Raw genomic sequence first — 15147 nt, forward strand, 5'->3', positions numbered from 1 at the left:
ATGTCAGTATTTTATAGATATGTCATCATTATTTGCAGATTTGGTAACTAAGAAGCTTGATTCTTCTCTTTATATAAGTATGTTGGATTCTTCTGTGACTTATTAGTAGGTGCACTTGACTTGTAATAGATTTGCTTTGCGGGAGCATTTCAGCTCTAATGGTGTGTTGCGTATATGTTTACTTATCCAAGCCGTGGTCTATGATCAGTTTTGATGTAGTCGAATTAATGAGGCACATAAGTATATGATTCCACTGACCTCCAGGCTGACTCATGCCCCAGCCGCCTCACCGTATGCCGGATCTCACGGCACGCAGATCAGCACACAGTCAGCCTACCGTATATAGAATGGCCATTTTCAAAGGCGATTGGCAAGCAGGGCAAAGCACATTTCCATGAATCTGATAATGAGCAGAGGGATGAATTAATTTGCTTATGCAACTATGACAGACAGAGAGGGGCAGCTGGCTGCACAGTCATCATTTGCACAACAGTTCACAGCTTGTGTAACTTACAGGCTGAGCAGAGCATTGGCTGTTTGCCTGCATTCCCCCCCCCCCCTCCCCACCCCCCTTTTACATGATAGACATCCTGATCTGTTCAGGTCACACTGCAGCCCTTAGCACGTTCATGCACAGGATTATCACCAATGCTGAAATGCCTGGAGGAGTGTCACTGAAATATTATACCCAAACTAATGTTAGCTGTCCTGACAGCACCTTTGTGGTCAGAGCTGAACCCTTTGAAATGATGCAGGTGTAGAGAGATGTCATTTTTCGCTCGCTATTCCAGAAATAGCACCTTCCTCACCTTAATGACATGTGGCTTTTCAGAAGCTTCTGTGCAGAGCTGCCCGCTGAGCTCAGGAGCTCAGACTCCAGTATCTTGACCTGTCTGTCCTCAAAGCTTCCTTTATGACCACAGATGTATGAATGGGATTGACTGTTAGCGGTTTAATTTACTGAATTTGGTTTTAAATTTGATTAAGTCCTGGATAGTGTGGTGGTGGTGGTGGTGCTGGTAGTTCATGGATGTTTCTCACCTGTCATGATGGGATTGGAAGGCCTCTTTTTCCGTGGTCTGGGAGAAAAGCATGTGAGCACCTTTCATGGTCACGTGGTCTGCAGCAGTCACATCTCCTTCACACCCGCCAGCTGCCCAGCAAGCGAGGCTCTCCTACACCCCACTGAACTGTAGCCCTTCTGGGTCTCCAGCACACAGAAGGAGAAGGACGAGCTGGGCCCGGGGAAAGCGGTGTACTACTCCTGGGCGGAGCCCACCGGGTCACGGATCCTCAAGTGGAAATGCGGGAAGTATTCGGGAGAACTGCGGAGCGAGGAGGTGCGTTCCCATATAAAACAAACTTGTCTTTATCTGCAGTGTTGGTCATTAGTCTTCACAAGTAACATCAATGTGTTCCCATTCCAGGACCTGCTTCTGGATGTGAACAACGAGGGGAAGCTATTCCTGCTGTCATTTTACGAAGGCCTCCAGCGGGTGGCGCTGTTCACAGAGGAGAGGCGGATGTACACGCATGTATGTGAGAGTGAGAAGGCAGAACTGGCGGAGCAGGAAATCATCCTGTCCCTGCAGAACATGGGCGTCTCGCTGGTCAACAACACCACCAGCCAGGAGGTGGCCTTTATCGGCATCACCAGGTAGGGTTCAGCTCATGTCTTAACAGAATTGGAAAACTGAGGTCCAGAAAGTACAAATCCAGACCAAGGTTTTGTTCCAACCAGACAGTTTTACTCTGTGAATGTGACTTGGCGGTTGGTTGAAACAAAGTCCTGGTCTGGATTTATACTTTCCGCACCTGAACTTTCCACCACTACGTCTTACTGCAGCCTTTTAAAATAGAAAATATGTATGCAGTAGTTCTGTCAGTTTCTCATAAAACTCTGAATTTATCTCTCCATTAAAGAATCAATGAACTGTATCGGCACCATTGCACTCAGCAGTGTTTCAGTGCTTTGCTCTGCCATGCCACAGATGGCCAGTAAGATCTCTCGCCTTTCTCTGCAGCTCAGATGTAGTCTGGGAGTTTAAACCAAAGAAGAAGGCGCGGTGGAAGATGCTGAGCGTGAAGGAGGCGGCGCTGCTCGAGAGCTCTTTCAAGGAGTATACAGACAGTGGGGCTGTGACAGTCCAGGCTATGAAACTGGACAGTAACTTCCAGGTCAGAGTTCACCAAAAACCTACCACCCTTCTTTCATGCGCAACATTTAGTTTACAGGTCATGGTAATTTTTTTGCAAGTCTGAAAGATCATAAATATGAATTCAAATATCAATACGATAGTATATCATACTTTTCCCTGTTTTAGGGAACAAGATGCTTCTTTCTTTAATGGTGTTTTTGTCTTTTGTCTGCTGGAATTGTACCTGGCAGGTGTGTCTAGCTGCAAATGCATCAGACATGAAGATTCTGCTGCCCAGCGAGTGTCCCCTGCGGAGGAACTTTTTGCCTGCGGTGAAAGTGGAGTACAGTGTGTCTGCGCGGCAGAAGGCCTACCGCATCCAGATCAACAGGATACAGGTCAAGTGCTGCACAGGGGATTGTCCTCAAGCCCAAACTGCCCTGCTCTAGAACTGCTGATTTCCCAGTTTCTGCTATTCTGATAAATATAAGTGAATGAATATTATAAGTGTATGAATGTATAGCATCGTTCTCGAAACAGAAAAATAACTGCTACACGTGAGTGAACCAAGTCTTCCCTCACAATCCACAGATTCAGAACCAGCTTCCTGGTGCAATCTTCCCTTATGTCTTCTACCCTATAAAACCACCTAAATCCGTCGCCATGGATTCAGGTATGTTCCGAATCACGATGGCTATGTTTGGTAACAGTGGCCTGCTTGGATCTAATGGCGATTGACTTTCTCGTTGGATTCCTCCTGCTCTTCCCTGCACCTCGAATAAGCGTCCATAAATCACACGTCAGTCACTCTCATATGCACACCCTGGCATTCTGTGTTGTCTCTTCATTCTCCAGAACCCAAACCCTTCACTGATGTCAGCATCGTTACCCGGACAGCTGGCCACTCTGACATCTCTCGCATCAAGTGAGTCCCCCTCTCTCCTTCCCTTCCTCCCCCTGTACCTTTTACCATCCAGTTTAACCTCCATGACTACTTGTTCCCTGGTTTATAAATGTAAGTCTGTCGAGGAATATTTCATTTTTTTGGTAGAAACCAATGTGTTAATGGTATTTATAACAACATTTAGATGACAATAATTGAATTTGTTCTTTTCAGTGGCTGGTGATTGTTGTGCTGGTCATTGCATATTTTTTCATTTAATGACGCATTTTCATTCGCTCTGTTTTCTCGTAAGACGTTTGGATATTCTCCTGCCTCCTACTGGAGGGTGGACCTTACTCAACCAGGGCACCGTAACAATCCAAACTGCAAGTGTGTCTGCATAATTGTGTGTTTGACTAAGGTGTAGTGGTGCAATTATTCCTGCTGCCACTATGTCAAAGCCCAAGGTCGAGATGTAGGTGATAGATAGATTATTATCGCCATTGATGATTTAACAGGGATGATTTTCAGCATGGAAAACATGATAGGGAAGCTCAGGGGAACATATATTAATATGAAATATATATATATTTTTTTGTGATCAAATTTTTATTGAACAAACATTAACACAGGACAAAACATAACAAACAACCACCCCATCCGGTGCCCACCCCCCCCATCCCTCTCACTGTACCCTGAAAGAACTTCCCCCTCCACCCCCCAAAAAAGTGAGAAAAGCTTAAATCCTCAATGGAAGAAGCACACCAGCCCCCAAAGAAAGTGCAGCTGAAAACAAAGACAAAAATAATTATATAAATGTGAAAATAAACAAACAAACAAACAAAGTCATATAATTCAATATACAGGCTCAGGTCAGAAATGGCCGCCAGCCAGCCCTTGACTAGCTGCACGTCATGAAACCGACCAAATTAAAGAAGGTAGATTTCCAAAAAGAGGGATTTGCACGGTCAGGAGATTTCCAGCAAGAGGCTACGTTTTAATGCTTTTTTATTGCAGATATTTTAAAGTTCTGATTCAGGAGATGGACCTGAAGATGGACCTTGGGTTCCTCTATGCCATTCTAGAACTTTTCACGCAGGAGAATGCAAGTGTAGTTTCGTCAGAGCAGGAGGTACGAGGTCACATCATGGGTGTCCTGAAATGCATGCTTTCTCCTATAGATGTATCGTTCCTCACTTTCCACTAGGCTCTTCTTATGAGCTGTGTTCTCTGCCCCATAGGTGGAATTGTTTAAGAAGGACATTGAGAACCTGAAAACAGAACTCAATCCGGTCTCTGCAACAGATACCTCCCCCACTAGCCTCTATGAATACTTTCACATCTCTCCTATTAAAGTAAGAGTATTTCTCCTGTTTCCTTGATTTGTTTTAACTGAAAGGATGAATGTTCACTGCTGTGTATGACAAGTACAAAATTGCAACCCTAATGTTGAAGGCTCAGATATTAGGAGTGGATGTGTTTTTTTTTTCACTTGAGAAAAGATGCTGAATGTTGTGTAATACATATGTTTTTAAAATTGACCTCAAATTTAAATCAGGAGTTGACTTCAGTTCTGTGTGATGTTGCATTCTGGGATAGTTGCACCTGAGTTTTTCACTGAGCTCCGGAGGAGATGATGCAAACAAGAAGAAGGAGACTGAGGTCATCCCAGTTCAGTCGCTCCACTTGCTGCTGAAGAGCATTGGTGCCACACTGACCGACGTGCAAGATGTCGTCTTCAAGTATGAGCCCAGCATCAGTCATGTGACAGGGTTCCCCGCACGTCATTCTTTATAACATCACACTGCCTTGTGTCCTATTATTCCATAGCACCTTTTGGACTGCAGACACTGAAATAGACACATCTTGTTGATTATGCCCTAATCAAGTGCTAAATATACAGACACAGAAATCTAGATGCTAAAATACTTCATCCGGATGCATTTGTAGACCAGGGTTAAAATTCATAATTTCAGATTCAGAATATGTACGAAATGTATACTTTCCCCACACTAGCTCTCTTCTTCTAGACTGGCTTTCTTTGAACTCCAGTTCCAGTTCCGGACCACACAGCAGCTCCAGTGGGAAGTCATACGGCATTATTCGAAACAGGTAATCTGTACTGCGGGACAGGTAGCCTACAGGGGGAACATGAGGCCCATCTATCCCTGCACGCTGCCACCAGCAGGCGCTCTCACATGTACCTTTCATGCACAGGCAGCATCACTCCAACCTGCTCTAGGCTGCAGTCTGTGTAGCTTATTAGTAACAATGACTATGATACTGATTTATCTGTAGGTGCCTTATCTTATTTATCAGTTTCACTCTTTCTCTCATTAGGCTATCAAGCAAATGTATGTGCTAGTTCTGGGGCTGGATGTGTTGGGAAATCCCTTTGGATTGATCAGGGGACTTTCTGAGGGAGTGGAAGCCTTCTTTTACGAACCATATCAGGTAATACTGAGCCGTCTTTTCCAAACACTGTTTTCTTTTATAAGCCGTACTTTCTCGAGGGCCTTAACTTTGTGGCCCCGCAGCAAGCGGCATCTTGTAGTATGTTTCAGCACTGTGTCATAGTAGAGTGAACTTTGTTGAGACTGTTCTCGCTGGATTTATTGACCCATTCGGTATCTTTGCCGCCTGTGTGCCACGGTGTTCCACAGGGAGCCATCCAGGGCCCAGAGGAATTTGTAGAAGGCATGGCCCTTGGCGTGAAGGCACTGGTGGGCGGGGCAGTTGGTAAGTCATCCATCAGCTTCTCATTAATGAAAAAGTACAATGATGTGTAAGGCCCAAAGTCAGGTAATTTCAAAATATTTTTAGACTCATCTCTGATTAGCAAATTTGATAAACCTAATAAGAATTAGGGTTAGTTAGAAACCTCTTGAGGTGATTTTAACTTTGGTTTGCATGAAATATTGATATTAATAGATTTTTCTAAGATATATTTGCTAATACGTAAATATCCAATCTTGATTTAAGTCACTTCATCTTCTCTTGGCTATTCTTGTTCCGTCATTCTGCCTACATTGCCTTCCCCAGGGGGCATTGCTGGTGCGGCCTCTAGGATCACAGGCGTCATGGCTAAGGGAGTAGCAGCCATGACCATGGATGAGGAATACCAGCAGAAGCGGCGGGAGGCAATGAACAAGCAGCCCAGCAGCCTGCGGGACGGCCTGGCACGGGGGGGCAAGGGACTGGTGTCGGTGAGTCTAGCTGTGCTGCACCAGTGTGGCCAGCTTCATGAGTGCAGTGTGTGGTTTGTACTCTAGTGAAGGATTAGTATCAACTAGAGGTTGAGATTTCAGGTCCAGAGAGTACAAATCCAGACCAAGATTTTGTTTCAACCAACTAGTTGTGTATAAAGAGTGACAGTCACAGAGTATTCAGCTGGTTCTCCTCCTTTGTTATCGACTAGTGTTTACTGCCTGAAGGGGCTTGCTTGTAGAACATTCCGTCTCATGTTATCGGGTCCTCTTTTCTTTTCTGCTAGAAGTATGCGTTAATTGGCATGTTTTCCTTTCTCTTAGGGCTTTGTAAGCGGTATCACAGGGATCGTCACCAAGCCCATTAAAGGTATTACGTGTACACCAGGATGAATTACTCTGCACGCAGCTGAGCCGGTTTTGTGCTTCAGAGCTAAGATGTATTAATATGCATGCAGCATTGCTGCGGTCCTAATGCCCCAGGTTAGCTGTAAGGGCCTGTGTCTGTTCTTCTGGGCAGGTGCGCAAAAGGAGGGGGCAGCAGGCTTCTTTAAAGGCATGGGGAAGGGTCTGGTGGGTGCGGTGACTCGACCAACCGGGGGCATCATTGATATGGCCAGCAGTACCTTCCAAGGAATCAAGAGGTATTGATTCTTATTATGTTGTGCCTTATGATTTCAGTCCAGTTGTTTTGTTCTTATCTGCTTTTTTGCAAAATCCAGGTGAACAAAGGCAAACTAGAAAAAACTGTTGAAGTGTTCTCATGAAATTCTGCTGTCAGGGCGACGGAGACGTCTCAGGATGTGGTGAGCTTGCGTCCTCCTCGCTTCTTCCATGAAGACGGAGTCATCCGCCCCTACAGGGAGATGGAGGGCATAGGCAGCCAGATGTTACAGGTGACATCTCTTCTCTGATGCTCTTTTCTCCCCCCACTAAGGCCTGAGGCGGGAATTTTACCCCCATGCCATCTTTTCACCTCATCTTGCTGCCTGTGGTCGCACCACCTTGCGTCTGCTGCTTGAATCCCTTTCTCTGTGCATGGGGTCTTTAGGATGCTCTTATCAGAGTGTTACCTTTCATAGTCTATGATGCCAATGTCTGTTTGGTTCTAAGGGATTCTCTTTTCGTAAAATCATTATAATCCATCCATCCATTTTCCAAACCGCTTATCCTACTGGGTCGCGGGGGGTCCGGAGCCTATCCTGGAAGCAATGGGCACGAGGCAGGGAACAACCCAGGATGGGGGGCCAGCCCATCGCAGGGCACACTCACACCCCATTCACTCACACATACACACCTATGGGCAGTTTAGCAAGTCCAATTAGCCTCAGCATGTGTTTGGACTGTCGGGGGAATCCGCAGTACCCGGAGAAAACCCCACGACGACATGGGGAGAACATGCAAACTCCACACACATGTAACCCAGGTGGAGACTCGACCCTGGGTCCCAGAGGTGTGAGGCAACAGTGCTAACCGCTGCACCACCATGCCGCCCCAAATCATTATACTAATAATCATTATTATTATTATTATTATTATTAACAAGACCAACAACAATAATAGCAATAAGATTTTTAACACAATTAGGTGTAGAAGTTACTTCCTTGACTATCCTATTCTTTGCTAAGGCTATTTCAGTTTAAATGATGTTTTCTGTATTAAATTTAAATACCTGCTCTCACAATCTGTAATTGACTTCTATTTATGACACCCTGAATAGTTATAATAATTTATACCACAGAACTGTGTCTGGAGTCTGATTTGTCAGATGGGCGTAGATTAATTTTCTATAACTGTACACGTAGTAACAGACAGACGAATCACGGAAGTAAATCAAGGTGCTATTATAATCTTAAACTCTAACTAATGTGGACTAACATTACTTAAAACAACTAACCACTGGCTGGTGGGCTTAGCCATGGACATTTCTGAACCAACAACTGGCTGAGAGCTTTAGCAACAGACAATTTTCACATTAATGGTGGTGGCTTGGATTGTACTTAAGCAGAATATTTCATCATTGCTAGAAAAGTGTAGCTCTGCTAATAAATGTGGTTTTGACTTATAAAAGTGTCATTAATTTCTTTAGGCACTAGTGTCTAAGCCAAGTGGTGAGCAGCCATGGACTAAGCGGGATAATGTACCCCAAGCTGTGCGTTATACATTTTTAAACCCACTCCACTGTTGCTGGGTGGCTTCCCCTCCACGACTGTGCGTTTTTAAAAAACGTAATGCATGTCTTGCGTGCATTAACCTTATGAAATCATTGTCTTTAATGATAAAGGAACAGCTTAGTCCCCACTTTAGTGGTATTGTTAGAAGACTGTGGAAGTTTCTTACTTATGTGGTTGTTTTGCCTTTTTAATTAAAGGTTTAGCTTTGAAAAACGCACGCTTTTAACCAATGACACATTTGGAAAGTGGTTCTTCTTGCTGCAAAAAACCCACCGCCGATGTTGCCCAAGGCAAAGCTGAGTGGTGAAAAGCTCAGCTTTTCCTTAATAGAGTAGATCGCACAAGATAGAGTAGTAGCATCTTTTCCCATGTAGCTTGCATGTCCATTTAGCAGCCAGCAGCTGGAATTCAGACAGCTTATAAACTTATAAGAAATCATAGGTTAACTATGAAATTGTACATTATTTCTTTCATCCTGATGTTGGTACATGGTTTGTCAAACTGGTTTTAAAAAGCTGATTTTAAGGATGTTAAAGATGATAAATTAGTTTGGCTCTGCAGAGCATGAGAAAAATTAGTGCCATGAGCATTTACAATAGAAGCTGTCTGGCAAAATCACATTTTTTTTGAAAGGCACGAGTACAAAGCAAAATCTGAAATGAAGGAAAGTGTAGCTGGCTGATGAATCAAGGGGAACCTTCAGAGAAGAGCCGGATTTACTGCCTGGGTGTCTGTCTGACCTCGAGTTGGATCTTCTTTTCTCTTGTCATATCCACAGAAAAGAAGGGTTTGCACTGAATGGAATAGGACTGACAGTGATGATGATGATGACAGCTAAAATGACATTGCTAAGTGCCAGTCACACATGTCCTAAGTATAGAGTAGCACTCTATTTAATTCATTTTTTTTTTTACATTTTAACATGTTATTGAACTTACTTCTGTATGTCTGTGTAGGTTCTCAGTCATCCAGAACATGATTATCTTAAGGGCTTGAGCCAAAGGCAGTTGGACTTCTCTTTCAATTTCTTGAAGACGTTGCATCTCTCATCCAAAAGGCTGCTTCTGTTCTAAAGGTCTGATGGGGAGTTCCAGCTTTTTGTCCTCTACTGGGGTTCTCACCTTGAAAGTGGTCGTTGACACACCCTGCTGTCCAGTGGGTCATTAGGGTCACTTGGGGCAAAGTGTGGATCAAGGTGTGAAACTTAGGTTCCACCTGAGCCAAGGTGTGGACCATTTACAGGTGGTTGCCTCTCACATTTAATCAGCCTGGGAAGGATCTCAAGACTGCATTATAGGTGGCTGATTCACCTCAGTTCAGTGAGGATAGAGGATAAATGCCTGAAACTCCACATCACACTTTTAGAATTGAAGATGAGAGGTGAAATGTCTTCAAGAAAACGAAAAAAAAGTCCAGCTGCCTTCGATTCAAGCCCTTAAGAGTGCTTACTCCTGCAAGTTAAATAATACAAATGGTCCCTTTTAAATAACATCTGTTCTTTTAATGGACGAAAGATGGTTCTTGTAAAACACTTTTCAGTTTTTTGAATCTTTATTCCCTGCTTTTATTATTGAATTCCGATGTCCTCATTGTTTAAAGAGCACCTTTGTATTCTCTTCATGCATGATCACACCCCTCCGGTGACTATGCATGTCATCCCTCCTTGTGTCATTCTGCTTTGCCTTTGTCATTTATTCCCTCACACATGTCCACCTCTTAGCTCAATAAAATCATTTCCTGGCATCACTTCTCAATCATTTGTTGTTCTTGCATCTGCTTTCAAATACCTGCTGCAAGCATGTGTCCAATCACAGATATTCTGTGTTATTTTTCATAAGGAGATTTTTCACATGAATGATTAATGTTGCCATTCTGGCAGTTTAACATTCCTGTTTTCTCTTTTGTCAGATAACTTTTCATAAACATTTTCCCAAGGGTATTAAGATAGACTCATATCCCCATCTGGCGTTTATTTCTGTGATGGTATTTTACCACCCCACGTTATTAATTTTCCTGTATAAGGGATTTTAAAAGTGTGCTAATTTGGTAATACACCACCTTTACATTCCCTATTGAAAAGATATATTAATATTTGTCCAGTGTTACTGCAGTAATGTTGAAATATACTCTTTGAACAACTTTTTTCATCTAAGATGGCTATTTACATAAAATACTCTACCTCAGGGGTGTCAAACTGCAGTCCTGGGGGGGAGGAGCCCTGTGTAACTTAGTTCTATCCTATTCTACCACTAATGATTCAGCCCCATAGCTGTGTTGTAATTAGCATGAGGAGTTGAATCAGGTGTGTTAAATGAGGGGAAACCAAACACTGTGCAAGGCTCTGGTCCCCAGGACTGGAGTTTGACACCCCTGCTCTACCTTAATGTATGCTTTCTTATGCCTGACTACTGGGAAATTTTCTAGTGAGTTATCAGAAAGTAATCAGGACTAGAAACTGGTCCCATTGGACACTTGCAGATCAGATTGAATCATCCTGCCATCGTCCATTTACAGGATCCTTAACAGCACTTGCGACATGAAGCGTTCCTTGTCAGTCCAATGTCAGCCCTATGTCAGTCCTATGTCAGCCCTAGGTCAGCCCTAGGTCAGCCTAATGTCAGTCCTATGTCAGTCCTATGTCAGTCCTATGTCAACCCTAGGTCAGCCCTAGGTCAGCCCAATGTCAGTCCTATGTCAGTCCTATGTCAACCCTAGGTCAGCCCAATGTCAGTACTATGTCAGCCCTAGGTCAGCCCAATGTCAGCCCTGTGTCAGTCCTATGTCAACCCTAGGTCAGCCCAATGTCAGTCCTATGTCAGCCCTAGGTCAGCCCAATGTCAGCCCTGTGTCAGCCCTAGGTCAGCTTAATGCTCTTCTGTGGTGAAGGTCACTCACAGTTCTGCCAGATAAAATCAGTGTGCCTCTGGGTGTTTAGAACATCAGTTAGTTCTCTCTTATTAGTACTTGTGCAGGACACCATATTAGATAAGCCTCTTTCTCTGTGATAAATTCAACAAGATTGCCCTGGGAGATCTGGGTTACAAAAGCTTGGTCCTTGAGAAGAAGGGGGGTGATGTTGTGTGCTCTGCTGTAAACCCCTCACACATGCACTAGTAACTGCAGAACTGCAGGCAGTTGTTCTTGAGCAGTCAAGCTGTTCTTGAACTTGAGGAAGCGGAGAACGCTGTGCGTGAACTTCTAAGGTGAATTTCCTTTTTTCCTCTCTCAGAAAATTGAAAATGGACGATTCGCCAAGTACAAATATTTTGCTCATGCCAAGGTGAATGAGTCAGATTTTCTGATGATTACAAAAAGGTAGGAATTTAGAAATATTTTCACCCCTTTTATGTGAAATGTAATAGCAGCTCAGCCAAATGTTTGGTCAAGTTTTACATGAACTGCACCATCATAATGAATTTACCCATAGAACATTCGGTAACAATATTAATATACTTTGGTAAATGTATGATGTGGTATATGATAATAAACATTATAATCATGTAATGTTTGTTATTAATGTATATTAAAGCTATTAAGGGATGTTAAGGTGTACTTACATGCTGCTTATGAATGTTCTATGAATGCATTATGAAGGTGCAGTTAATGTATTGTTAATATTAATACTGTTAATATTTCCATAATCAGTTACATGCTTTGTGTTGTCTTTTGCAGCTGCATATTTTTTGTAACAAAAGGAACCTTTGGACAATTAACCTGCGAGTGGCAGTATTGTTTCGACGAGTTTACAAAAGAGCCAATAATTGTGGAAGGCAGAAGGCTGCGAATTGAAGCGAAGGTATGCAGAAACTAAATTCTATATTGATAGAAAACCAAAAGAGGGACAGACAGCATTTTGAGGCAGTCATGAAAGTTCTAAAAATCCCTTTATAAAAATCTTGCAAATTACTCACAGTGGCTGGCTGTCTTTGAAATGTGAGAGAGGGACACATTTAGCCATTGTTATAGCTGTTATAGTTAGATGGCTCCTGGAGACCATATAGGCATCATAAAGGCTTGCTCATTGTTGTGATTGAGTCCATCCGTCTTACTCTTATCCATCCTCTTCCTCCATTGCTTTTCCAAGCATTAGGATTTTGTCCAATTTATTGGAACTTCTACAATGTCCCAAATAAGGTTGTTTTGGGCTTTAAGTGGGAGCTTATGTTTGATCAAGAATCCACTTGCTTGAATTTCTTGATTTATAAGATATTCTTAATAGTCTTTGTTGCCGTCTAAATCCAAAGGCATCGGTACTCTTACTGTCTTGCTCATTTTAGTGGTACATGTTGCATCCTCCTGAGAACATTACATGCGATAGATTTACGTGGTCAGCATGGCTATGCTGCAATCAGTAAAGCATATGTTCTTCAGGCATTTGTGGTGTTAATGTGCGCTGTCAGTCCCACATGGCATCACCTTCCCTCATTATCTTTGCTTTTATCTCGGTAGGGTAACTTTGGTCAGACCTTAAAGAGTCCTTAAATTAATTCTGAGCAGGATGATCCTAAAACTACAGTTTGATTTCTAATGGTAGTAGCTCCAGTGGCTTGTATATGACTTTGTGTGGGCACGACTTTCAGTGCTGCTGTTGCTCTCCTGCTGTTTTGCAGGAGAGAGTCAAGTCTGTGTTTCATGCCAAAGAGTTTGGGAAGATTATAAACTTCAAAACTCCTGAAATTGCCAAGGTACGTTCCTATCACGTCATGGTACTCAGAGTATCTACCATAATTGAAGTAATAATCAAGAAATGTAAGAGCAGCTTTTATTATTGAGAGTGAAGTGTGCATTGTTTGCATTTGTGCTTTTTTTCCATGTATCTGACATGACTATATGCTTCGCTTCCATCTACAGTGGGTTCTTGCTAAACTGGAAGATGCAAGAGAGACCCTTCCGAAGTAATAAACATGCACCCCAGCTGTTGACACTCTCGCCACCCCGATCCTGTCTCTCAGTGCCTTTCAGTATTTCGTGCTGCATGACACAATGCAAATCACCATTTAGCTCCTTTACAACATTCATGTCTTTTTCCTTTTTTTTGTTTGGTGGGGGGAGGGGGGCGTTGTAACCATTTTCCAAATGGCACATACAGTTGCTAGGCAGAGGGTAATCCTTGAATCGGTTGCTGCTGACCAACCAGAATATACAATAACTGCCAGCAAGGTGTCCTCTAATTTATACATAGTTTTTTTTCCTGTTTCCCGTGTGTCGTTTTGTAAGCTATCTGGGAGTGATTTTTCTTAAGAATTCCAGTTACTGTTGCTGTGTTGTGTAGTGGGAGAGGTGGCTTCTCACTGTAGCCTGTATGAATTTTTGATGTGACTTTGATTTGCCCCCCCGCTTTGTCCAAACCCCCGAGGTTTAACTGGTTCACTCATTTCACTGCCCTGTCCCATTCTGGCCAAAGGGGAGCTTTTGACGAACAGGGACAGTCTGCCTCATCTGCTCAGCGTATCTGCTGGCCTGCATGCAGAGGCCGGCCTGTGGTTGATGAGAGCATGTTATTTTTCTAAACTGTTATCTTACACTACAGTTATCCCTGTATATTTTATCCAGGGCAGGTCTCCTTATATAATACAAGAATATGTACATAAAATATATCTAAAAAAAATGATATATTGATATGTCAGAGTGGTCTGTGCTCTGTGCACTTGTAAGAAACATCTGTAATCTATATGTTTTTGTATACTGATGTTCGGTACCTGGGGGGATTGAGGGTGCAGAAAGTTGGTGCATTCTGGGTCCTGGGGAAGGCGGGGCTAGCTGCTGATGCTGTAACCTTTCAGCCTTGGTTGCATCTCTGTTTAATGTCTGTGTGAATAACACTCACTTCCAGAATGTTTCTTTGCCTTAACCGTTGAGTTAATGAACACAAGGATGGTACTTCTGTTGGTCCACAGCTTACGTTCTTTTTTTTCCAATAAATTAAGGGTTATACAACCCAGAATCCACTTTTTTTGGACTAAATTTGTGTATCGTTGGTGGTAAGATTCTGCCTTTCAACTCCATAAATGGTGAATGAACTGCGTTTCAGGTCTAAGGTACCAAAATGGGCCCCAGGGTTAGTTAGACCTCTGTGTTCAGCAATGGTGAAGGATGCCATGATTTATTAGTTTCCATAAGGCTAGAGGCAGAAACAAGTACAATTGTGGCAGTCAGAATGATGCAGCTCCTTAGGCCTCACATGCTCCCATTCATTAAACCAGTGTCTCTATTCCTTATCCTACTGGACTAACAGATTGCACAGAGTATCTGTTTACAGCCCCTTATTACCCAGGCCTCGTCTATAGAGCCACCTGTCAATACTAGCCCAAGGATACAGTCCATGTTCAGTCTACTTAGACAGAACGGACAGCTGGCCTGAGAGATTCGGAATCGTCATGTTGATCATCTCTTCAGATGGTTCATGGATATTTCTGTTTCGTTTTTCTTTTTCATTGTTCATCAAGGAGCTCGTTCTTCAACAGGAACACAATCATCAGTTCTATTGTTTCCGCTGTTGTGCTTTGTTTTCTCTGTATGACAAATTACAGTATGGAGGGCAAGGCCCAAGTTCACAGTCTCAGCTGCCGATCAGCAATTTGCTATCAGCTCTCTTTACTTTTTAATTTCCCCTGTGATCTGGTACTGGATGAGTGATTAGAGGCTGCATTGATGGATGGATGATTGAAATGTTATATGGCCAAATGCTTAGAGGGTGCAGTATGAATATCAGCAATTAAAAATATTACAATTTGAGAGCTGTATGT

General features: G+C 43.0%; 1 protein-coding gene across 1 annotated transcript in view; it reads left to right on the forward strand.

Annotated features, from left to right (window-relative positions):
• vps13a (vacuolar protein sorting 13 homolog A) overlaps positions 1-14349 on the forward strand; it is a 50455-nt gene extending 36106 nt beyond the window's left edge. The window contains exons 52-71 of the mRNA XM_048980039.1: positions 1214-1340; positions 1428-1657; positions 2025-2178; positions 2390-2536; positions 2730-2811; positions 2994-3063; positions 4039-4153; positions 4263-4376; positions 4621-4763; positions 5052-5133; positions 5362-5475; positions 5685-5760; positions 6064-6227; positions 6552-6597; positions 6748-6871; positions 7009-7123; positions 11631-11716; positions 12074-12197; positions 13012-13086; positions 13253-14349. Coding sequence (XP_048835996.1) covers positions 1214-1340; positions 1428-1657; positions 2025-2178; positions 2390-2536; positions 2730-2811; positions 2994-3063; positions 4039-4153; positions 4263-4376; positions 4621-4763; positions 5052-5133; positions 5362-5475; positions 5685-5760; positions 6064-6227; positions 6552-6597; positions 6748-6871; positions 7009-7123; positions 11631-11716; positions 12074-12197; positions 13012-13086; positions 13253-13300 — 2236 coding nt within the window. The 3' untranslated portion in view covers positions 13301-14349. The remainder of the gene's footprint in view (positions 1-1213; positions 1341-1427; positions 1658-2024; positions 2179-2389; positions 2537-2729; positions 2812-2993; positions 3064-4038; positions 4154-4262; positions 4377-4620; positions 4764-5051; positions 5134-5361; positions 5476-5684; positions 5761-6063; positions 6228-6551; positions 6598-6747; positions 6872-7008; positions 7124-11630; positions 11717-12073; positions 12198-13011; positions 13087-13252) is intronic.
• Positions 14350-15147: the final 798 nt, after the last annotated feature.

Source organism: Brienomyrus brachyistius, chromosome 2, assembly GCF_023856365.1.
Source record: "Brienomyrus brachyistius isolate T26 chromosome 2, BBRACH_0.4, whole genome shotgun sequence".
NCBI lineage: Eukaryota > Metazoa > Chordata > Actinopteri > Osteoglossiformes > Mormyridae > Brienomyrus > Brienomyrus brachyistius.